Raw genomic sequence first — 26549 nt, forward strand, 5'->3', positions numbered from 1 at the left:
TAGCTGCAAAAATGGTCAAAAAGATGCTAGAGATGACAATTGTTACACATTATCTTCCAGTTGCACTAGTTTAACCAGAGCACTTTAACTTGTACAGCTACAGATTCATGCTTTACTTGTAAACTTACACTCAGGAAAACTTGTATCATGAATCTGCAGGTAACAGGACCCAGCAGGAATCCAGCATATGCTTGAGAATTGGCCATGAAATGAAACAAGATGTATCATTTAAGGATCTTCCAGTTGTTAGTTTCATTTTTACTGGAAGTCAGTGGCTACTTACCAAAGCAACAGTAGTACAAGGTAAATTCTGAATGGATTATCTCATGAGATAAATAATAAAACCCCCAAAACTCAAACAGCCAACTACTTCAGAGCAATTTACTGAACAGCTTACAAAGCTGAAGGATTCAATTATAGGAGTTGAATTCCTCTCGGGTAGGAGTCATTCTTTCAAAAGGCAGTGAGAATGCACTAAAAACCCGTCTCATATAGATGCTCATATGGGACTAAGCTGGGGCTGTGAAATGAAAGTCATCCTGGACCTGTTGAAACATGCTTGAACATCTTAGGAGTACCAAAATTCCACTAAGTGCCAAAATGAGCGTGGACATGAACAAATGTGTACGACTTGATTACTGTGAATCTTGGAGTGAGAAATTAATGCCCTTTGATTTATTGATAGTGCTATAGTCCTGTGACCAGATTCTTTATTCATTTACATATACAGCTATTTATATTGGAGCAGGACAGAAACTCTTTTCGTCTGATTTGCCCTGGCAGAAATCACAACACAGAGCTCACAAATTTGACACTGAATGGCTCTGCTCAGTCTAAGTAACTGCTGAGTATAATTCACATGAGCAAGGGTAGATAGTAGAAGTCAACAGAAATAGCAGGAATTGCTGACTACTAGTTTATCCTTCCTTATAGCAGTTGGTAAGTGTACAGCACCACTCTTGTAACTAGTCACGAAGTATGGCCTTTCTGACAGTGAAGAAGTAGGTGCTTGCCTAAATTCACACAGAAATCAGAGGTCAGTGCTGGCCAGTTTACCAAGGGTGGGGTGAGAAGGGAAAAGTTCAGGGCTGCTTTTTCTTTCTGCATTATCCTATGTGTGTATTATCTCTCTCTCTCTCTCTCTCTTTATCTAAACAGTTTCACCATAAGTGTCTACATATATCAGTGATACATTTGCCCCTGGGAAAAAACAAACAAACAAACAAAACTAATGAGCGGGCACAAGAAACAACTGACAGTGCTGCATGAACAAGGGAACTGCTCCCTGCATACTCAACTTCACTTGTCAATAAGACTAGTAAAATAAACCCTGTCAGCACACAGGAACATCACAATCCAGCCTACAAAGACTTGCAGATGCCTAGAGATTTCTGATGTTCTGGAATTGATAGATAAATCCATCTCTGAGTCATGAGAACAACCACAACGATTCAAAAACAACCTTAGTGCCAAACACTTCGTGACCAGAAAACAATCAGCTCAGGAACAAAGCAGTAAGATTTATTGCAAACACAGTAAGTTTATATTCTTCCACTGATGTGACAAATTAATTTTTCTTAACACTGCATTACTTACTTCTCTTCAGAGGGTGGTATTCATACACAAACTTTAGATCAGTAACCAAACAGAAGTAGTTTTATTTTTTTCCTGATACAAATGCCAAATATCACAGCCATAGACATAAGCAAAAAATTGTTCCAAATAAATATGACAGCTTGATAACAAATTTAAACACAGTAATTATTGTATAAATGGTTTAACAAATGGTATTACTGCTAGCAGAATAAGCATCTCCAGGGAAAAGAGGATTGAATACATAATCTGGAAATAGATTAAATATATATATAAAATATACTCAGTTTATTGCATGGATAGATAAATATTAAAATATTTGTGCATATAACTGGAAACGAGGCACTTATTCAGGTTAGTATAAACAAGGCCACTTGTTAAGTAGAAGGGAAAATGTTAATAAGCTTTCAAAACACGTTGCTGAAATCTAAAACCTTGAAGCCATAATAAAAAAATCAGCATGCTGTTACAGAGGTATTTATAGTTCACTGAATTGTAAGAAATCCAATTTCTTAAGAATGGGACAAATCTGGCATGCTTTACCAAAAACATTGGGATTTTTTTCCCAGGAAGAGGACTTTGATATCTCACTCATGCTTGTCCAGCTTTTCTGTGCTTGCTGTGTCCATTTCTTTGTTATCACCAGTCTGCACTATTATTTTATATATTGTTAGAAAAACATTAGACTGGTAATCCCCATCAACTTAAATATTTTACAAAGTTGTAATCAGATGCCATTCAAAGCAGTGATCAAGTTGTTTACCAGGCTAAATATTTGGCTTGTAGAACACATGGGTTTTGATGTGACCTTATAAAAAAAATAATAATTAGAAAAGATTTTGCCTGCAAGGAACTTTAGTGATATTTCAGCCTGGAAAAATTCAAAAGCAGAAAAATAGCTCTATTGATAAACACCTAATTTCTGTATTTTATATATATTTTTTTAAAAGGATCTCTGCTTATACAAAACAGGCATTTCATAAATATTAAAATGTTCTATTATTTACATGTGTCCCATTTTACTGTAGAATCATTGACTGCTATTATCCAAACATGCAGGTTCTAGGAGGGAAATTCTGCTTTTCACATAGTGACTTCACATATGTGTACAAAGGTAAATTTGATCTTAGGTTACATTTGCAACTTAATGGTGAACTTACTAAATACAAAAAGTATCTGTGGGTTAAGTCTTTGATCAATCTAGCACACATAATACACGGATCACAAAACTGGGAACATTAAAAGATCAAATTGATGTCAGGTGACTAGGGAAAAGGTCTAAAGCACTGGGCATGGCTTACAGATAATTCTTTCAGGCTAGAACTCAGATTAGTTAAAATAAAGGATGACTGCTAGAGTTTAGTAACAGAGTTTGACCCTTGGGTTGCTGCAAACATCCTTCAATTAAGCTCTCTAATCACTGTCTTCAGAAAACCTAGAAAAGGTAGGAAAGATTTTGACCTGATTCATTTTGTGAAAAACTGATGAACTCCCATTAAATGAGTGAAGTCATAACAATACGAGTCTCTCTGTGGGCATATTCACACTGAATCATAGCACAGATATTCCTAGGCTAGCAGACCACACTTCTGAGTCTTTATGGCTCAGAGGGCAATTGTGCAGTATTACTAGGTCAGGTTTATCTGTGCTGACTGAGCACCACAGCCAGGCCAGGAAGTCTTTTGGATGTATTTTTTTTCTAGTTCAGAGGCAGCATTGTGTGTTTACAGCAGGTTGCTTTCGAGTTGAATCCTGCTCAGCTAACTCAGATCCCCGCAGCATGATCCCCAGAATACCAAATGCCAAGGGTATTGCAGCTGAAGATAGTTTCTAGTTCCACTAGATGGTGGAAGGGAACAGGCATTTTAGCAAAGTCTTAACATCCTACTTTAGAGTTTATATAGTTTAACTCCATTGAGAAATACATTGGCAACTGCACTGACTCCACTGTAGTTTAACATCTTTGTTGGTGATGATGCCTTAAACCCCAATGGTTTTCTTATTTTTTTACCTTATAAGTTTTATAGGTAATAGAAGTAGATTTTAGAAACAAACCCCTTTCTCCCTCCTCCCCGTAGTACCCCTTAGTTTATACATTCCTTAATCCTCTCACCCCATTCCATACTCCCCATATCAACCCTATTCCCATATCCAGTAGAAGATGTTTTGTCTCTTGTCAAGGCAAGCCTGTCTTGTTTGGGGAACGCTTGTATCTTGGCCTAAACCGCAGGACAGAGTCAAGGAACTGGGTGACTCTGCTCTCTGTACCCCGAAGATGATGAAGGATGATGAAGAGGGGGTCCCAAAAAGCCCCCCGACCCAATTCCAGGAGGTGGGCCAGGGGGTGGACCAGAGCAAAAGCCACGGGGAGGACACACTTGGGATTGGCCAGATATTGTTATAAATGTAACATCTCGGGCACAGCCCGGCGCGCGCGTCATTTACCATCTCTTGCCTTGGCACAATTAAACCCTTTCTTATCTCACCCCAACTAACGGCTCCTAGATTTTTTTCTTAGCACCAGCTGAGCAGGCATCAGTGACAAGGACAGTGGGATCAAGCGCAACTTCAGAAAGTTTGCCGACAACACCAAGCTGTGTGGTGTGGTGTTGCAGACATGCTGGAGGGAAGGGATGGCACCCTGAGGGACCTTGACAGGCTTGAGAGGTGGGCCCGTGTGAACCTCCTGAAGTTCAAGAAGGCCAAGTGCAAGGTCCTGCACCTGGATCAGGGCAATTCCAAGCACAGACACAGGCTGGGTGGAGAGTGAATTAAGAGCAGCCCTGAGGAGAAAGACTTGAGGGTGTTGGTGAATGAGAAGCTGAACACAAGCTGGCAATGTGCACTTGTAGCCCAGAAAGCCAACTCTATCCTGGGCTGCATCATAAGAAGTGTGGCCAGCAGGTCAAGGGAGGTGATTCTTCCCCTTTACTCCACTCTTATGATGCCTCACCTAAAGTACTGTGTCCAGCTCGGGGGCCTCCAACATAAGTGGACCTGTTGGAGTGAGTCCAGAGGATGGCCATGAAGATGATCACAGGGCTGGAACACCTCTCCTATGAAGACAGGCTGAGAGAATTGTGATTGTTCAGGCTGGAGAAGAGAAGGCTTTGGGGAGACCTGAAAACAGTTCCTGAATGGGGCCTACAAGAAAGCTGGGGAGGGACTTTATACAAGGGCACGTAGCAATAGCACAAGGAGTAACGACTTCAAACTGAAAGAGGATAGGTTTACATATTAGGAAGAAATTTACTGTGAGGGTGGTGAGACACGAGCACAGGTTGCCCAGAGAAGTTCTGGATGCCTCACTGCTGGAAGTGTTCAAGGCTTTGAGCAAGCTGGTCTAGTAAAAGGTGTCTCTGCCCATGGCAGGGGAGGTTGGAACTAGATGATTTTAAGGTCCCTTCCAACCCAGGCCATTCTATGTTTCTATGACTTGAAAGGACTTACTTATATAAAACATTAATCTGAAAAATGGGACAATTTCCTGAAGGTTACATAACTTTCATAGCCAAGCATTTGATAGGGACAGAACAGGTCCCATCTGAATAAAAACATTTTCAGGACAGAACAGGTGCTGTCTGGATAAAAACTGACATGGGACACTGCTGATCCAAACTTGCCATGCTACCTAAATCAAGAATGCTGAGAGAAAATTAGAGCTACTCTTGCAAAAGTAGTCACTCATTAGAAAATGCACAGCAATGACCCAGTATGTTTGTCAAAATGTGCTAGGATTTACAGCAATAAATACTACTTGATTCAATCAAATGCTAACTTTTTCTTCACTTTTTGCCATTTAATGTGGCAACTAACAATTACATGTTGGATTCAGTACCATGATTCCTAGGCTCAGTTCAGGCAGAACCTTGTCCTCTGCATTTTGAATCTAACTATCATCTTCTCTAGGTACTGAAATACTATTGCTTGCATTTCTCAACAGTGGACATGCACAAAGAAATATAATTTACCTCAAAACACTTCCATGTTCCATTATAAACTTAGAAGGAGATAAGCATCCAGTTTCACTGAAAACCAAAATTCTTTCTGGATTTTATTGCATTCTTTGGCTTTATATAAACATAAATAAGGGGGGAAAATTCTCAGATTAAATAGACGAATAGGAATTTGCAGAAAAGAGTATGTATTGCATCCTGTGGTATGCAACTGTTTATAATGCTATGCTGTGTAATCTAGCTGTTTTTTGAAAATGTTGTTACATATAAGTAGAAAAAAAAATTAAAAAAATCACTGGTATAGCTTAAGTGAAGTCAAAAGCCTATAGGAGGGAGGATTCATACCTAAGGCATTTCATTACCTTTCAAACTAATTGTAGACATTGAGTTCTTTGTGAGAAACAGTACAAAATTTAACAGAAGTGTGTAAGGATTCCTTCTCTCAAGTATTGTGTTTCTGAAGAAACAGATCTCCTCTCTTATTGCAGATAGGATATATAGCACCTTTGTATAGTTTATTTTTTGGAAATGTCAGAAAGTACAAAACTAAAACAATAACTCTTCCTTACAATGCAGTTCCTTGAATTGCTGCTTGAAATTAGTGCATGGTATAGGGATGTCAGCATTTCCTTTCGTGCAAAGTGGGAGATTCAGTACGGCTTCTACTATCGTTGATAATGGCAAAAAGAGTTCAAGATAACAAATTTCAAGTACACCTAGAAGCATATGAACTCTTTATTCCTAATGAGTCACCATTATCTGCTTCTAAAATTGTGCAGTTCAAGGGTTTTTTTGAGGCACTCTGGAGACTCTGGCTTGAATCTTGTGGTCTTGGAATCAAACCTCCGAGCTGTCGCTGTTGTAATTTTGTGGTAGCATCATTGGTTCATTGCTGCCTGCCTTGTTTGTGGCTTCTTTCTTCTCAGAACTTTGTTTCCATTTTAGCAGCAAAATGATAATTGCAATTAAGCAGATGGCAAGGAAAATGGCAGCAGCTCCACCAATGATTGTGACCATGCTGATTCCTGTACTTTGGTTATTCAGTTCTCTGGGGAGAACACCATTGACTGCAACCTCCCGTTGAGAGATCTGTTTCTTGCCGGTGCGATCTAGTGCTATGTGCTGTATGTTTGTTCCTCGGTTGTTTTCCATTCCAATGTCTTTTGCAAGTTCTGGGTCCTGCTCAACTCCCCTCTTCTGTCGTCTCTGTGCAGACGTTCCTGGGCTCCCACCACTAAAGAGCAAGTGGTACTGGTGCTCCACGCTCCTTTTGCCGATTCCACGGTTAGCATTCTCTTTGGAACGTACGGTGTAGATTGTATGGACGTACCACTCCCTACCCAAAGACACCTAGGAAGAAACATTTTTTGTGTTTAAACACACACATACACAATTTGGACAGCACTATACGCAGGGGAAATCAATCTCTGTTCTGAACTGGTTGCTCAGACAAGCAATTTCAAAATCATGCACAGACAACACCCCACTATGTGCCTGTGTGCACCAGAGAAGTCAGGTTTTCTGCCAAAATTTTAAGAGGGGTTAGTCTACATTCCTCTCTGCAGCCAGACTCTATGGCTATCAGATGCAGATGAAGACGGCTATGGCCTTGGCATTTTTTCTGTACTGTTAGTGTCAAAGGCCATAGAAAGTACCTTTAGCTGTGGATAGGCCGCAGAAGAGGATCTTCCAGGCTCTACCTGCCAGTGGATCAGGCCCTGGCTCTAATTCCATCTCATCATAAGAAAACAATTTTTTATTGTATAGTTGAATATTGGAACAGGGAGCCTTGGAGTCTCCTTTGTTGGAGATATTCAAAATACAACTGGACATGGTCCTGGGCAACCTGCTCTAGGTGATGCTGCTTTGAGTAGGGGGTTGGAACAGTCAATTTCCACAGGCTCCTGATAACTTCATCCATTCTGTGATTGTGTGAGTCCCTGCAGTCTGTGTGAGATGATACTATCTTCCTTGAATTTCTCTTGTCTTTCCTGGATACATAATAAATTTGTCCTCCACAAGATCCAGTAGGCTTGTCTGAATACTGTGTTAAAGCTACTGACTGATAATGCAAACGGTTGCAGTCAAGTTTTGTTATCGTGAGAAATAACACATTTTTTATTTTACTCTTCTTTTTCCAAGTCTTTTTCAGGATATACTATTGTTTCTTCATATTCTCATGCTTTTGACAGAATGATGATGAAAAATCACTGCATTATGGATTCTTCACATAAAAAAGATGAGGTTTCATTTTCCTGGAGGCAGATTTTGAAACCCTTTTTATACTGATAAGTAGGCTGTTTTCTTAAATATTCCATTACTTACAATGGGACCTTTAACATTGAAGTTGCCAGGATTAGGATCAGTCCCCTCCATATTTTTCCTACTCATTTATACACTTGAGTTTTGCATGTAGTTTTTCAAATACTAAAGAGGCAAATAGTGAAGAGACAACTCTTGGATGGGTTTTATAGATGAAAAGGGTGAATGCACACAGCTGAAGGATTATATATAATTTAGAAGTAGTTGCACCCTTTAGTTATCAATTTTTAGGCTTTCCATTGCTTCACACTATGTGAGTTTGCAAGGAAAGAATTGTACAGAAAATGCTGAGTATCAACTAGCTTTTGATGAAATTCACTATAAAAATTATGATTCTTTAATTTTGACTTTGAGAAGTGAGATGGGAAACGATAAAACATTCCTGTGTAACAAGAAACTTATTAATTTCTTAGGAGAAATGCTTAAGAACAATTTGTAAATTTCTGATTAGTTTGTGGAATTAAACGAGAAAAGCAGAGTATCCCACAACAGTGCTTTAATAAGTGCTCCAAATTTATATCTAGTAATTTTTAAGCAATTATAATCATATTTGACTGTCACTGGAATCAGAATAAATCTTTCTGTTGACTTCAGTATGACTTACAGTTAACAACAGTACTTGTGCAAGTGTTTCTTTCTTGGTTCAGTACTAATAAGATAATAGAAATCATACCTGAAATAGAGGAGTTGAGTCTACTTTAAATCCATCAGAGCCCGGCTGTTTAACTAATGGAATTGCTTCAGGATCATCTATTGCAAGTTTTGCATTAAAAAGCACATTTCCAAAGCTTGTGGCTTGTGTCTCTGGCTGAGCCTTGTCCTGTGTGGAGGGAAAAAAAGTTTGTAAACCACAAATTTATTTCCTCTAGGAAGATATTTACATGCAATGTATAAATTGTGTAATTTACACATGCTATTTTATGCAGTCTAGTGAAATACCAAGAGAACAGACATGAGAAACAGTCGTAGTCACATCTGAATTGTACTAAATTCTATTTAATCTCCTGCCCGAAGATACTTTTTTCTGGAATACAAGAGAGAAACACTAGAGCACAATCATAGCTACACTTCTTAAATAAAAAAGATACATAAAAATGGTCTGAAATGAAAGTAAGAAGTCTATTTCCCACTCTAAAGAAGCTACATTTCATTTCATTAACAGACATTCACATAAATTTTTTTAGCTAATTATATAATCATCTTAATTAAAGTTAACTCTAAAAGTTGGGCATCAGGTTTGTAGTTACCTAGCTTACTCTATAGCTATTTTCAGAAGGGAAATTATCTCAGATATTCTAAGTCATCTCTCTTTCCCTATGGATTAGAGGCAACCTAGATGACTAACTTTACACTATATACTACATTTTGGGTGGCTAAATAGGAAACAGATTCCAATCCTTAACTTGCATGTCTCCTAAGGCTCTCTCTATAGTCAATGGATATAGACAGCGCAGAAAAGAAGCCTATCTTGGGATTCTAAGTTAGGTCAAACTCTTATTGAAGGCAGTCCCCAGAAAGATTAAAAATAGAACCAGGAGGGTGAAAGGCAAGCTATTGCCTCCATCAGTTCATGTTAGCCTGGAGGTTGAGTTGAAATTTTGGTGCCATCAAGAACATTTTAAAGAACGGTTGGTTTCTGGATAAAAGAGAAGTTAGAAAAAAATTTAAAATATATATGTGCACCCTCCCAGAATTAGAACACTTACCACAATCTTAAATCTGTACAGAAGGGATGGTGAATCAGCAAGGCACCCATATTCAGTGTTAGATGGATTATATTTGGGTACATATCCATCAGCTCCTGTGCACAGGAAAACCTTCTCGATGCTACAGTAGAAGGAATCACCCAAATTCTGCACTGGATCCACCATCACCCGACCATATATGATATCACCTGTAAACAGTGCATAGAGTTAACATTGTATTAGACTGGAACACTTAGCCCAGTTCTGAGGCTAGGTTGATAAGCGTAGTCAAGAACCTTAGTGCAAAGAGTCCAAAACCTTATTCCTATCTTGTTTTGACTGAAACAGGATCCTGATAGTGTGGAATTCAAATTAAATGTGCACGATCTGTGCACAATTATACCTTCTGAGAAAGCAACATCGCTTTCTTGCCCAAAGCCCATTGAGCCATCAGATAGCCACAGTGTCTTTTTGGAGAGGAGGAACATCTGGGTGTTCAAGCTGAACTCAGCAGCCACTGGGTCACTGACCTAAAACACAAATCATAAGGCTGTTCAACAAGTATTCTTTAATGACTCTTAAAATATAAGCATGATCTCCCATACATTACTCATCACCTCCGTACATCTACATGCAAAAATACAGTTTAACAAAAAGATTTCTTTGTACTAGACATAGTTCATTTTACATGCAACCTTTGGATTATCTGCATCTGTGATATTTGATAGTATTCTAGGCTAGTTTCTTTCCACCACATTTTTCCAAATCCCAGGTAAGGAGGTGCACAGGGCAACTTATGTGGGGATAATAAGAGGAAAAGATTTCCCTCAAAAACTTCTCTCCCTCTGACTCATGAAAGCCTGTTTTCTCTATCCCATTTTCATTCTTACACCCAAGTCTCACCTCTGCTCTGATCTTCTGCCAATTATTTAAAGTACACATTGCTGAGGATTTATTTGCAAGCATCAGTTCTTCTGATGTGCTGCAGGATATCAGATCACGCATGTGAAAATGCACCAAACTGTTTGAACACCTTTTTATGCTAGTATTTATCTTTATATATTTGACACAGTTATCTATGGTTCTTCCTTGATTACAAGAATAAAATAAGTCAATATTATCAGCAGCAGGTTCTCATGGGACCATATAATGGAAGATAGAAGGCAAACTATAAAGGGACATAACAAAAGGGAAATAAATACAATGAACAGAAGAACTGGGGGGGAAGCTAAAGATTAAAAAGATGTGTGTACCTAAATAAACAATGTGGAAGACATACACATTAAAAAAAAAAGAAAATAACAAGAGGCTGCTAAACAAATAAAAAAATGATAACATATATATGCACATTTATGCACATATATGTATAAGTGTGTGGAAAGGAAAGAAGGAAAACAAAAAAGAAAACATTCTTGCTGGCTCATGGACAAGGGTCTATTTCACAACAGAGTATCAAAACTATCAAAGAAACGGGATTTAGCAAGAAAAATGTACAGCTGAAACATTTTTATAAATGCACTGCTACTCTTCAGAAAGAGTAACACTACCACTATAGCCTTTTCACAGAAATAAAGATTAAAAAAATAATTTCCATTCTCTTGGAATGCTTCCTTCTAAATGCCTGGGATTCAGGCTATTGGGTTGCAGTCCCATAGCTTCAAATACTTGACTGGCACAACTGGTTTCCAGCTGTTTTTAAAAGAGAAACAACAACCATGGCCTCATCAAGCTCTTCCTGAGCAGTGCAAATGTCCACTGAATAAAAAACAAGAAGGATGTATTCACCCAAAGGACTGGATTTCAGGCACACAGTTTACAAGAACGGTGAGAGCAATGGCCTGGGTGAATACTGTTTGTATTGCTATGAATACATCTCTTAGGCATTCTATTTTAAATTACTATTTTTATTTCAGTTTTACATGTAAGTCTCAGTGCTGTCAGGAGCCAACACATAGCTGTTATTTATGATAGTAATTTAAGTGTAATTATTGTCATGGATATTTGAGATGTTTTAAGCAAGACTTCTTAAAAAAATAATCTGAGGATCTGCTGGGTGAGAAGAGTAACTGTCAATTTACTCTTCCTATTTGCCATGTCCATCAGCTCTGTATAAGGATGATCTGGGGACAATGCAGATCACTCATGGTAGACAATTCCATCTCCATGGGATTAAAGCCATGTGACATTTGCCACCTGAAGAAGCAGAGAACTCTTAAGATTGGTTCATCCCAGAGAAGCAAGCATCCTGATTATGGAAGTGCGTCTGTCAGGAAATAGTCATATACATTTAAAAAACAGAGATGCTGAAAGGGAAAAAGCAAAGCCTGGAGGCTGAATACTGTTAATCTTCAGGAAGTGAGGCAATGTGAGACAATAGTAATACAACCCTCACTAGTGTTTCAGGATACCTGCTTCACTCCTCAGGGAGCATGGAGAGACGAAAAAGGAGATGTGCAGATGATATATGTTAAAAAAGGAAACGTTGAAACTCCAGAGGGGAGACACTAAATACATTGTCATCTTGATGTTTGAATCTTAAAATGGTTCCTCAATTGTGAACAGTGAAAAAAATTGTGAAGGAAATTAGAACAAAAAGTTTCTAAGGAAATTAAACCCCTAATATTAAAAAACCCAAGAAGATAATTCACTACAGGGTCTGAAGCACTAGATAAAGAATTGGGGGATACAACTCCTGTCCTGCCTCATTATTTTATCACTAGACTTTACAGTCGAAGTCATTGTGGTCCAGTTATGACACCTATATTCACTAATTTCAGAGAGTCACAGAGTGTTTGGGTTGGAGGTCACATATAAAGATTATCTCACCCAACCTCTCTGCAATGGACATGGACATCTTCCACTAGGCCAGGTTGCTTAGAGCACCATCCAACCTGGCCTTAAACACTTCCAGAGATGTGGCATTCCACAACTTCCCTGAGAATCTGTGACAGTGTCTCACTATCCTTATTATAAAAAGTGTCCTCTTTATATCCAGTCTAAACCTACCCTCTTTAAGAGGGTAGATACTGCCTACTGAATTTGTGCTATTGTACTGCTATCAATTGCTGGTTTTTTGGGACCTGCTTTAAGTCCACATAGTGTTTCAATCTATGATCATATGGAACAATATCATGGACCACAGAATTTCCTGAACCTCTTTTACTATTAGTCTCTCAAGAAAAAGAGATGGTCTTGGTTTGAAAATTCTTGGTGATGGGGGATTAACTGGCCACAGCCTATGACACTGTTGCAACTTTGCACCTTATGCCTATTTTGAATTGAGGTACCTGAAATTTCCATATACTGTATTATTAAAGCTTTATCTGATATAATGACCCCTATAGTATCTATTTATTCGAAGGCAGTTCTAATTCTTAGTCATAGGCTACTTCCAGGTGAGAGTTAGGTCTCTCCCTAGGCTACTTTGTCCCTTTTGCAATGATTTTTGCAGGTTTTTGAACTTTCTTTGAAATATCAACATCATATTGTCTATACTAGGATCAGGCACAAGCTGTGGTTTGGCATTGCTATGAATTGCTTTAGAGTCCCTAGAAGCAGATTAAAAATGCCAGACAAAAGCCCAAGTGCTGAACTATTATAAATTCCCCTCACCCACTCCATTCAGACTTTTTCAAAATGTTTTGCTGGTTAACTCTGAGAAGGCAGGTTTCACATCAGATCATGTATCATCTCTCTGCTTTTCCAGGACTTAATGCCCTATCAGGAACCATCTCTTCTCCCACAGCCGGCATATTGCCAAATGAAAGCATAAAGACTGCATACATTCCCTTGTGTACTCTAGCTAATTCAACAGAAAAGTGATTGTGTATCCCTGACTGATCTGGATCAGATTTATACTGTAAGATGATTTAATGGCATACATCTATACTATTAATGAGCATAAAAACACAGACACACTGTTCCAGTGCTAGCTGTATTGGCTGCAAATAACAGAAAATTATATAATTTCCTTTACAGCTGAGCTTTGAGAAAGGTATGCTGTTTGTCTGTTCTTATGTTCCCATATGATCCATATTGCTATGGATCGGATTTGTTTCAGCCACTTTTGTGTTTTAAAGCCAAGCATTTTACCAGTGTTGATTATCTACACTTCTTCTACAGTCAGTGAAGGAAGTCATACCTTAGGGCTGAATGAATCTTCCTCTGGAGGACCCACTTCTAATACCAGAGACCTACCTCTGATTTTGTGTCAGACAAAAACCTTCTGATAATTGTTTTATATTTGCCTAATTACTTGATAAAATTGATTCCTACCTAAGCCAACAGACAAGAAAAGAATTCCCAAATGTTACTATCACATCACAGTAACTAGCCTCCAAGCCAATGTCAGTGACCTTCTTGTTGACTATTAAAGACTGGTCATGCATTGAGGAAAAAGACCATTTATGGTCCTACACTTGCCTTTCCCCGTTGGGCAAAACTGATTATTTAGCAAGAGAGGAGTATGTGCAGTCTCACCAATTTAGAAATGCTTTGTTTATAAGCAAGTAAATTCAGTTTCCAGTGCTATTATTACGAGACCAACACAGGCAATATGGGAATCAAGCTAAAAAGAAAACACAGCAAAGGTATCGTTGGAATGGTACCTGCTGGAATCGGATATCCAGATCAAAAGTGATTGGCTCTCTGGGATTGCAGATCACTGGTAGGCTGTACTCTTGATGTGGAGCAGTGGTACAGGCTATCAGCTTCACAGTGTATGCTCCAGAATAGTCTCGAACCTAAACACAGACAGAGAGAGATAAAGAGGTAGCTGTACCACCAGATCCAAGCCAACAGGCTAGGGCAATAGAAGACATGGTGAATGCTGAGGTTTTACCGCAAAATCTGAGACAAAGCTCCACTGCTGTACTGGCTGGTTGTAGGCTGGCTCACTTCGGATGAGGCTGAGGCTAAATGTTAGGCCTGGGTGATCAGCTGACATAACCATGGAAGTTAGAGATGAAGCTAGAAAGATGCCAAGAAACAGATTTATCACCTTTAGTGTTTCATTGCAAACTCTCAGAACCTGAAAAACATTTCCAATAATTCATACACCATAATGCCATAGCTGATGTTAATACTTTTACAGGGCATTGGGTTTTATTAAGTGAAACTAACAAACCAATTACAGTCAACTCAGTGGGGCCTCCTTGATTGTTGTTCAAGTGTCTAGTCAACAGTTCCTTTTGGACTGCACAACAAGAACTGTATGAAGACTAAATTTAACAGACAGGTAAAACAGTGAGAGTGGAAAAGCAAAGATCTATAATCTGTCTTGTTTTAAACTTGGAATGTCAGCCCAGGGAAACATAACATAGTTTCTCTTAGCAATGGAAAGCTATTGGCTCCACCCAATAGGCAAAGCCTAACATACAAGAGGACAGCTGAGAAAAAGTAGAAGCACTATGCAGGAGTTTTATAGGCTTAAAAACCCGAGTTAAACTAAAGGAGATTTCTTAATTGTTTTTTCCCTTCTCATTGTTGTTCAGCAGATTTAATTTAGTTAGATAATCTTTTCCATGGCTGGCATTCATGCTCAGTTTTATGTCCGTACACAGAGTCTTACACCTTCAATTATTCTGAATAAAGTCATGAGGTTTAAACAGATTAAATTGCAGGAACAGGTCCTCAGCAATAATTAATTGAATGTCAGTGAGAATGATATTAACTGAGTGATACAATGCGTTTTTTTGCTCTCTGAAAAAGGTCTAAATAACCCAGAAAAGCTTCAAGTTAGAAAAGAAATTTTAATGCCATGTAAGTTCCTAGGGCAAAATATCTAAACAGTAATCATAACTATTGGATTAAAACCACAAATCTGTAGATCTCTAATGGACAGAATGGCCTAGATCTTCATCTTTCATGAAACAGACTCTTGATCAAGTGGAAATATCTGCTTTCCATCAGATTTATCCATATTTCAACATGTTTGACAACCTGAATACAGTCATAAATGACAAGTAAGAAATCTCAAGTAGAGGAAAAATCCTTATTCAAAGAGCACAGTATATAAAAATAAAGTCAGATATCAGTAGCAGAAATAGAAAAAAAATTAGTAGCATAAAATTTGGGAGGGGTGTCTTTGTTTGTATAGTACTGCTAAAGTGTAGATTACGCTTACCAGGATGGGACATAACAAATAGGCCATGAAACCGGGCTTCAGTCTTGAAGTTGACAACCAAGCGCCCCTCTTCACTAATACGCATGCTGGTTGGGTACAGGGAACCTGGCAGCAAAACAACAATTAACAAGGTTTGTTCCACTTGCAGATGACAAGTAAATCACACTCCTATGAAACACCAGACCCACTCTTCCATTTCTTGTCATGCCAGCTGTTTGGAAGGGGTCCTGCTGGCACTTTTTGGGTTGTCTCAAGATTATTATCAAACAAGAATTTACATAGCGAGGCCTAGAGTTTTCACAACAGCTTCCAAAGCACACATAGAATTTCCCTGCAAAGTCATGCTTTCACGTGTTACCATGGACCTACATCGCTGCTCCAGTAGGCTGAGAAAACATCCACACAGCACAGTCTGTGCTTGTGTTTGGGCAACAGGCATGGTCAACTGTCAGGAGGGAAGAATAGCTGCTTCAGAGATACTCTTTAGCAGTGCCTACTGTGTCAAGGCAGGAACCACCAGCATTTAGTTGTAGCAATTGGTTGTGACTTCCATAGCAATTTGCGTTGGGGTGCTTCAATCTGTGAAACTCATTCTGGCAGACTTTGCATTGCTGGCAATTTTTGGCATGAATTTGGCCCAAAACACAGGCTTATGTCTTCTAATTTCACATTGCAGGGTCTTGCTTACATGTCAGAAGTGGTTTACGGCTGTAGCTTGCAGCCAAGTCCCTTTTCCTCTAGAATTCTGCAAAGCTTCAGAGTTCAGGCATTTCCTCCAGTGATCCTTTACAAAGAGCCAGTGATGTACTACCATTCTGCTTGCCACAAAAAAGAAGGAAACAGGAATGTTCCCCCATGAATGTGCTGGCAACCAAATGCACTCACCAGTGTGAATGTATACTACCTGTATCAAATCACCTGTACCAATCATATTTATTGGTACGTTAGAAATATCTGTCTCTCTATATATGTATGAATTATGGTTTTAGAAGACCTTGACTGCTTCACAGTGTTAAGTAGAATTTATGTAGAACAATTATATGAATTTAGACTTACAAAAGTAAACAGGAAACTAGTTAACCCCTCCATGCTAAGAAAAATAGCTGCTCAAAAAATACTACCCAAATCAGATTGGGATATGCTAGGGGTCTAATCTCAGATGCCTCCCTCTTTATCATATACTTTATCCCAGCTGTTTTCAAAAGGAACTGTCAAAGTTCAGCATCTTCAAAGATCTGGCCATCAGCTTCTTAGAAAGAGAAATAAAAAAATTAAAGCATCAAATACAGGAAATGGTGGCATAGATGCACCACATAACTCCTGAGACAGAGGATTAGAACTGGTTGTTATTTGGTGACCAGCAACTCCTGAGACAGAGGATTAGAACTGGTTGTTATTTGGTGACCAGCACATCACATGATTCTTGGCATGTGGCTTATTCTTTAGGCATGGCATGACATGTGCTTTATTCTTCATGCACTGTAGATTCCCCTTGCCACTCCTCATTTCCTGCTCTTAACATAAAGACAGAAATTGCATAGCAATGACTTCTGTAATCCATATACAGAGTTTGCAGAAACAAAAAATGATTTTATGTTCCCCGGAGTCCTGAAATTGTGTAGGTGCATGTAAATAACTACAGCTGGTGCCTGTATTCTAACTTAGGTTGAGAGAGACTGAAGCTTAATGCTGGAAAATACTATGTAAATTTTCATAAATAGAACAACACAGCATAAAGTTGTAACTATATATTATAATCTTTCACACACATCTGTATGTCACTACTTTTAAAAAATAAATTAACTTTTTACAAAGATAAATTCTATAATGATATAGTTTGATTTGTTGACTGGTTACACTCACAAACATTTACTGACAGTATCTAACACATTTACAGAATGTTTCACAGTTTACTACTTTAAATACAGAACAGGCTATTATCCTCATAATATATTTGTTTCTTTTGCATGTTTCACAATGTTTTCAAAATATCAAAAGTTTCTGAACCTGGCAATTCATAGCCAGAAAAAATGGCATCACAGAAAACCTTCAATTTTTTTTCACTAAAGTGCAAACATCTTGTGTGATAACAGAATATGGTTACACAATGTACCTTGAGGTTCTGAGTAGAAATAATTTTTTAAATTTTTGTAGATTTACTTCAAATATAACAGTAAAATTGTCTTTCTTTCCAATAAAAACACTGATATCAACTTTACACAGTTTTTATAAACACTCCAGCAGAGACCTGTGAGCGCTAGGAAATGATAGATTGTTTGCAAATGATAATAAATAGTAATTTTTATTTTTTTTTTTTAGTATTGGAATGATTGAAAAATCATCCTACTGTGTGTAAATTATAGTCTTAGTAACAGAGCATGAGTTCTGTGCAAGGAAATCCAACACCCACCTTGGAGCTCTGCTTCAGGAGGGCTACCGATCCCATCCTTCCACAGGATGGCAGTGTCATACACAAAAGTCAGCCGAAGCTCTGACTGTAGGTCGAAATGCTGCCAGCCTCCTACACCCACAGGAGAGTGGAAAACATAAGAGACGTACAAAGGGACTCTCAGTGTGACATAGGACTGTACTAAGTTGAGAACCTATAAAAATGAAAATTATACGCTAGGGTTAGTGATCATGAAAGGCAGCATTGCACAGGTAAGCCAAATGCAAGAGAAAGGGAAGACAGACCTTCAAATAAATATTGTGACTGAATCTAATTCTCTCTTTTTGCAAACTACAGATGAAGTGCAAAACCACATTTCAAGGTTTTCAGCTGAGCTTACATATCTTCAAGTTCCATTTCTGTATTTCAAACTGATAATGACTTATAACACATAACCCTCTCAGTTTTGACTCATCATTTTTGTTCAGGTTTTCTTAATACATAAACAACATAAATACAAATGAAGGCTTTAGAAATTTTTCATATATCCTTTTTCATTTTCTCTATCCTTGTGCTTTAACCAACTCTTTTGCTTACATTCTTCTGTTACTACCATCTAAGAAGCATTCCTGGAAGACCCTGAAATTGCTCAGACATTATTGCAAGACTGAGTCCTTGGACTGTACTTATCTTTGCAACTATTTCTTTCTTTGTGCATGGATAGTAGCTAACATACTGCATTCAAAAACACAAATCACATTGTTTCTCACTGTTTGGAAGAACTAAAAATAATATGCAAGTTGATATGGATTTAAAAATAGACTCTTTATGCATATATTGAACAGAACAATAGTGCTGTAATTACCAAAGAATTACATATTATTTATATCTATTTTGACGAAAAAAGAGAAGAATAATAGTGTCAGTGAACTGTCACCTCTTAAAATAGCTCTTACATGATACATGGATTCAAACTTTTCCAAAGAGACTTTGTATTTATGTTTTGTTACAAATACTTTTTCATTCATATATCTCTGATTAGAAATGTGCAATACAGATCCTTTTAGATCATTATGGATTTTCTCAGAAATACATGGAAGGAAAGACACTGAGATCATCTCCCAGTGGGAAACTTTTCAAAGGCACAAATATTGTTAATTCTCATTTACTTCCAATAAAAATTCCATTTACAAATTTGTACATCTGAACATTTCCCTGAACATTACCTTACATTCTTCTAAAGAGTGTTTTGCACTATTAAAAACCCCCAGCATTCAAATTTTACAAGCTATATAAAAATCAAACTGTTTCTGGGTTCACTCAGTGGCATGTCAGGGAGCTGAACATCCATTACCTCACAGCTGCTTTACATTCCCAAATGCCTGACAAAACTTTTAGTAATATGATGAAACCACAAATTTACTGCTTGTACTAACTAAATACTCTAAACTAATTAGCTTTAATTCATTAAAGCAAATGTTTGTAGTTGTCACAACTCACTTTCACGTGTGAGGCTCCTTGATCTACACAGTATGCTACCAAAACCCTTTCAACTTACACTGTTCATATCATTCCACAATATGTGCTAGCATTTAGACAGTAAACAGTCTGGAGACACACAGAACCACAGAATTGTCAGGGTTTGAAGGGATCTCTGGAGATCATCTAGTCCAACTCCCCTGCCAAGGCAAGGTCGCCTAGAGCAGGTGACACAGAAATGTGTGCAAGGGAGTTTTGAATGTCTGCAGAGAGGGAGACTCCCCGACCTCCCCGGGCAGCTTGTTCCAGTGCTCTGCCACTCTCAACGTAAAGAAGTTTTTCCTCATGTTGAGGTTAACTTTTCATGGTTTAGTTTAGAGCCATTACTCTTTGTCCTGTCACTGGGCACCACTGAAAAGAATCTGGTACCACTGAAAAGTAAAACAGTAACACAGACTGGTAGATGAGTTGAGATGCTACAGTTGAGGATTATTTTATATTAATGCTTCTTTGTTGGTTTTACATAAACACAATCAAGAACTTCTATTTGGAACAACAACAACAAAAAAGGATTGCTTCTCCATATGTATTGGATGACAAATCGAAGTTAGACAAAAATATTATTCTTTAGTAGCAAGTTTATCTTTGTGATACCTACCTGCACGGGTATCTGAGCAATTATTTTGGACACAAATTTGCTAAGTTGTTCCAAATAACAACACAGTATTCTCACTTCTATAAAAAAATATAGCTATGATGTAGCTCTAGAGTGCCTCATGGTTTGCCTTTGATTCAGGAATAACCTCAAAAATTTGTCATTTCCTGGAAGTGTATCAAGAACTGAATATATGTGGCAGTATAACGAATGTGTTTCTATTGTAAGGTCATCCCAGACAAACTTTTCTCTATGTGTTTTTGTTCTGCAGCTGCATGATGTACAGTAACAATTAGACACTAAAGTCAAAGATCTGAAATTCAGTTTGCCTATGAGGAGGAGACAAAAGTACGTGGAAGACGATTTAATATATGTCCATTATTCTCTTGAACATAAGCATACACAATGCTAAATGATAAAGTAGAGGACTGGAATATCAAAGTGAGAATTTAATAACCTTGAGGATTAGAATAATAGTAGTGAGATGAAATTTTAGAGCATAAAGTATAAGGTAATAGAAACCAGTCACAGAGATTTCTGGTAGAAATGAAAGACACTTGTTAGAAACAATAGAGGGGAAAAAAATTTTGGTATGTGAGTTGATCACAGCATAACTATGATCTTCCTACCCTCTGCATGTGCTGTGATCCCAAGACAAACTGAGGAATGAGGTGGAAATTAGAAGCATGCATGTCATAATACAGAGCACTAGTGAGAGCTTATCTGGAAGAGCTTTGATCATCCATGCTTGAAAAAGTCTAATTTGCATTGCAGATTGTACAACTGCAGATTGTACATAATCACCAGAATGGCAAAACTCTCTGATGAGAAGAGTCTAAAATAGTCAGGTTGTTAAGCCTAGTATGACAAAGACTGAGAGGGAATAAGAATGCTGTCTATATACATCAGGAGACAAACAGTGGAGAAGTGCTGCTGCTGCTGAAAGATGGTGCTGACACGGGAACAAACAGGCATGAGATGGCCATGATAAATACAGGGTAGAAATCAGAAGAATTTCTAGCCCTCAGTGTGGTGGCATTCAACAGGAATAGTGAGGCCATGAAATCCTGTTAGTTTTTAGATTAAGTTTACTAGAGTTTGAACAACATTACATAGAGCTAAAGCAGTAGCCTGGACAGGGTGATCCACAAAAGTTCTTCCAGCTGAGTATCTTATGCCACCTCAATTAAAAAAACAAACAAGACCTCCTTTCAAAGCTTTTCTTGATTTTCAAGTACAAGGTATCATCAGGTCTTCATGAATATTGTACATCAAGAAATCCCTTAATGAGGTTTTTAAGACACATTTTAGAGTTTTCTTGACTCCATTCAATGGGACCCTAGTGCTAGTGAGCTCAGAGCATTTGTACTGGTGGAAATCTAGTAATAGGATCCCTTCTGGGGCAAGTCTACTGGAAACACTGCTCTTCTGACATATGTTACCATTACTCTGCGGGAAAATCTGAAACTCTCTCCATTTCTAGGACCCTAAAATTTAAAAGGTTCTTCCCTTTTAGTAAAATCTGCAAGAGATGTCTAGACAGCAGGGCTGTTTGCCCCAGCCTGGAATTTATTTGTGTACATCTATGTGTTTCCATCAGCATAGCTGCCCTTACATGTGATTCCTGGCATGTGGGAAGAGGAAGGAGTTCTTGCTAAAAGCTCATTGAGTTTTTAGGCACACAAACCCTTCCTTATCCACTCATGGATTTGCAGGTGTGGAGGCAAACCTACAACACTGAGAGTCAGAGAATTACTGAATAAATAATTTTCTCTCTTCTAACAGTAAATGAAAACTTTTAAGAGCCTATTATTTCTACAAGGGGAAATCTACTCTTCCATAGGCAGAAAAATCTCAAGATATGCTATATGAAAGGACCTTTTGATACAATAAAAATAAAATACAGAGGAAGTTAACTGCAGAGGAAAACTGTGTCCAAGTGAGCAGCCACCTCCTTGCCCCCACTCCTCAAATGAATCAATGGAATGTGTTACACAGATGGAGGACTCTTACTTCTCTAGTCCTCTTAATAATGCTGTTTAGACAAACATGAGAAAACATTCTTTCCATTGAATTATCTTTTTTTTCCAGCACTGCCTGCAAAGCCTATTGAAAGCAGCCAGCTGTTCATACTATATCTCAATGTGACACTGATGAGACCAAAATGGTAACTTAGAGCTGTGTAAATGTAGGATCAGTTTAACTGCTGTGGGAAGACAGAACAGGTGCCTTATGTGCATACATCATATGCACAGGAGATTTTACCAGTGGCATTGACAAAATTACATTCACTAACATCAATTTTAAACCATAATAAATGGGTGTGAATTTTAGCCTTGTGATACTGGGAGAGAAATACAAACTACAGCTACACCTCAGCTGAACTGGGGAAATTGTGTCTACTACTCTGTGACAATGTCAGGTCTGGAGAACCAAAGAAGACAGAAGACAAAAATTGTTCCAAGCAGGGAACAGACGCTTACAGTTAATATCTGGAAAAATGTAGATAAATTATCAAGTAGCACATCTCAAAATTCATGTGTGTGAGAGAAGAACATGATTTATACTCAACATTGCTATAAGAAGTAGAGTTTCATGCATTTTCTTTGCAAGATAAATTATCACAGAGCATCAGATCTGGTTTTGAATACTGAAAATTCTCATTTAAGACTTAGGAAGTATTAATGGGAGTTTCTATAGGTGTTCTTTTGTTCTGCTTTCAAATCAAACTGTCAAACTTCATTAAGTAAAAAACATAATTATTTTGAGAATCTGTCACATAATAAGTGAGAATATTTACAATAAAAAATATTTTCAGTAAAGAGTTTGGGGCTTGGCCTCTGTGCTACATTTATAGTGTGCTTTATTTAGCTGGCTTCCAGAGGATAGAACTTGGCAGTGAGTGTGTATGTACACTGACAGTACTGATAAAATCAGAATTAGACATTAGAAATAACACAAGTTCATGTTTTACACTATATATCTCAATGAAACAGGCTTTACATGAAAATTCTATTTTTGTCCTCCAAATTGCTGTCTCATTTTCTATTGCATCTACTTGCTATGTCTGTGAATTTGAGCCACACAAGTTTAACAGTGTTATCAATTAACTGCATACAGAATGTCAGTATGGTAAACCTAAGATTTGGCCCCAACAAGGAACTCAGCCAGGTAGGTCACAGGTGAAATGCAAAGTATTGTTTAAAGATGTCTGAATGGAGAAGAAAATGCAATACAGCCTTGAAATGCCAGTTTCTTGAAAAAATTTAACCTCTGACTTTGTTACACAGCTGGTGCACTAACTTTATAGCAGTTTTTTCTTCACAGCTTACTAAATGCACATGTTTACAGCTAGAGAAAAAATGTTTGGCTCTTAGTGAGGTTTCATGTCAAGGAAATATGAATTGTAGGGCTTTCTTATACTTGACTGTGGTGGCTAGAGTAAATATAAAAATCTGAAAACAGACATTTCTGTTTATTTACATTTTATAAGACCTAATGAGATTTTCAGAAGAGATTAGTTTTCCCCTGAAAGTATGACTTCTGTAAAACTAGAACTACTAACTACTAAAGCTGGAAATATACTGTTTCTGTGTAATGAAAACCCTCTGCAAGCTGCCTTGTATAAGCTGCAGCAGTACATTAGTGATTTTAATCTGTTTGCAGATGGGATTTTCAAACATTCAGTGCTGTACTGTGTAGCATAAATATGAACTGAACCTACCGAAAGACAGACATTTTCACTTTGGGCCAGAAATAACTGGTTTTTGAAGAGAAAAAGCAAACTGCTCAGCTATACTCAATTACCGTAGTTTCAAGGTATAAATCTGTACATTCAAGTATTTTAATACACATTCTTCACCTTCTTGTTTCTGTAAAAGACTTGATTAACTAGTTGTTAATAAAATTTGTTGGAATGGTAATTTCTTTGCTGCCCTATTCCAAGTCTGGCAATGGACTGGAACTAGGGAAAGCAACATCCATAAATAAATACCTGGCCAGAACCACACAGAAGCCTTCAGATGCCAAACCGCTTGACTATAGCAAAGAGTTATAATAGTAGGAAATGAAATCAAATGATACTTCACACTCTATCAAATAAGTGTAGGCCAACACTTCAATATACACTTTTTTAAAGGACAGTCACTTGCTTTGTTTCCACTGTCTCATTTTTTAACTTCCTTTCAGGAAGATCTGTCATTGTTTTAGAACCTGTGTCTTGAGAATGTGAGATGTCTGTAGTACTTGACTCACACAATGTCCCCATGAAGTAAGTCCAACCTTTATTAGTTACTTGAAAATACAGGAAGACAGCTCTCAAGTAGGTGAGATTCCCTTTTTAAGACCTGTACATATCCAAATGCAGACACTGAATTTTAGGCTGTGACTGTGGGTCCTCTTAAAGAAAACTGCTAATCATTAAAGCTGACCTTAACTTTAACAAGGACAGAATTCTAATCCAAATTAATTAGCTCACTTTAAAGAGGAGTAGGCCTTTATTTTTAAATAGAAGTTCCTTCAGCTGCACATCTGAATCCATATTTAGATACATAAGTGCCTGATTTTTCAGTTGTGGGCAGACCCCAGGAACAAACCGTCAAGCTGTACACTGAAAGGAGTGCTACAACTAACTCACACAAGGTTTGCTCATGCACAGAATAATTGAGAAAGAGAATGGGTCACAATCAAAAGGCCTCAAGGGAAAAAAAAAAGAAAACTAAGACCTTCTCTGTATGTATTATGATAGTTCATGAGTTCATGGGAACTGACTAAGACAGCTGCAGCTTGCAGCAAACACTAGGAGTTATGCCAGAAGAACCACACCAGCTGCAGGTCTCCCACCTCACTTCTTGCTCACTAAAGTTCATCTTCTTCCCCTACCATAGCAAGAGTTCCCATAAAGTGAAGGTCCACATCATGTAAGATATTGCCAGATCCTTTTGTGAAATCTCTCTCTCTGAATCAACATGGCTATCTTTGACCATACAGGTACTGGAGAACTAGAGTCAAAAACCAAAATTTTGAGCCTAAAGATCTAGCCAAAGTATCTGGTAAATTCAAGATATTAAATTTGCAGTGGTAGCAGAGGATGTGGTAAGAATGTTTTTGTTATTTATCTGTTCTGTCTGTATTATAGGATTTAAACTTCCTTTGTGTGCTAAAAAATGGTGAAAACCATAGCTGCCAGCTCTCCTCTCACAGAGGAGGATTATTAATTGTTCACTGAAGGAGAAAAAAACAACAATGGCGACAACCACAGAGATAGGGCACTGACTGCCTCCCCTCTCAGTTGGAAGGGGTCATGTGAAGATAAAGACCAAACCTGGAGAAGAATTAAATGGAGGTGGGGAAAACAGGGAGGTCAGTGAAGTGCATACTGGCTGTGGGGCAATGCTTCACCGCTAGAAGTAATTCAGCTTGATATTTCACTTAACACACTGTAACCTTTTAGCCATAACCTACAAGGCACTAAAGGGTGACTTCAGCTGCAGTTTCATGGCTCTCACAGCTCATGTTCACCCCTCTCTGCTTTTAAATGAGAGATCTTACATAAAGTACATAATACTTCTGGAACCTAAGGAAAGGACAGCTCTCTTCCTTGGCCACACTACCACTTATGCATGTCCTCCTAAACTGAATATACTGGTTCTTTTAATTTACTAAAATATCAGAATGGTGTGTATTTTCTCCTCTGTTTATATGCCCATAGACATAAATAGGTTTTATTTAGATACACATTTGTCTAAACTAGATATTCAGCCTTCCCCCTAAACGACACAAAAGTATTTCAAATAGAAAGGATTCATACCAAGTCTTCCCTCCTTTTCATTGAAGGAGAAGTGGCTTGCATAGGTCACAGGATCAGAGTTACAGCTGCTTGGAAGTTGCGTGTGCTTATGCGCTTATGATTGTGTTGTCTGGGAAATAAGAATATACTGTTGCATATTGCATGGGCAAAAGGAGATAGCCAAAGGAATGATGAGTTGAAGAAATGAAATCATTCTAGGAACAGCGAAGATTGCTGTCATTTTTATCTTGTGGGAATGTGTAAGGTTTACATCCCACACTGGGATGCCTTCCCCTTCCCTCTGACAGGTTCATAGTTTCAGTGGAATGTACCTGTAGGAGGATCTGCTTGCAGCAGAGGGGCAAGCCCAAGCAGATGCACGGACAGTGAGCTTCCAACATCAAGGCAGAGACCTTGAACTGGTCTCTGTAACAGACAAGGAACCAGAACTGATGACAAAGCACTGGGATGACACATCCATCAAGGCCTTTTAATCTAAGGGCAGAAGCTCCATTTTGTTCTGGTCTTATGCTTTATAGAGTATATAATCTCTAGTTA

The 26549-nt window shown here is 38.1% G+C and overlaps 1 protein-coding gene across 1 annotated transcript in view; it reads right to left on the minus strand.

The window, feature by feature from the left end:
- Positions 1-4940: 4940 nt before the first annotated feature.
- The window catches only part of FREM2 (FRAS1 related extracellular matrix protein 2), a 129553-nt gene continuing 107944 nt past the window's right edge, over positions 4941-26549 (minus strand). The window contains exons 17-24 of the mRNA XM_027674469.1: positions 18091-18283; positions 15681-15785; positions 14397-14524; positions 14164-14298; positions 9960-10086; positions 9578-9765; positions 8545-8691; positions 4941-6899 (exon numbers count right to left, since the gene is read on the minus strand). Coding sequence (XP_027530270.1) covers positions 6387-6899; positions 8545-8691; positions 9578-9765; positions 9960-10086; positions 14164-14298; positions 14397-14524; positions 15681-15785; positions 18091-18283 — 1536 coding nt within the window. The 3' untranslated portion in view covers positions 4941-6386. The remainder of the gene's footprint in view (positions 6900-8544; positions 8692-9577; positions 9766-9959; positions 10087-14163; positions 14299-14396; positions 14525-15680; positions 15786-18090; positions 18284-26549) is intronic.

Source organism: Neopelma chrysocephalum, unplaced genomic scaffold, assembly GCF_003984885.1.
Source record: "Neopelma chrysocephalum unplaced genomic scaffold, ASM398488v2 Primary Assembly neopelma1_25, whole genome shotgun sequence".
NCBI classification, from domain to species: Eukaryota; Metazoa; Chordata; class Aves; order Passeriformes; family Pipridae; genus Neopelma; species Neopelma chrysocephalum.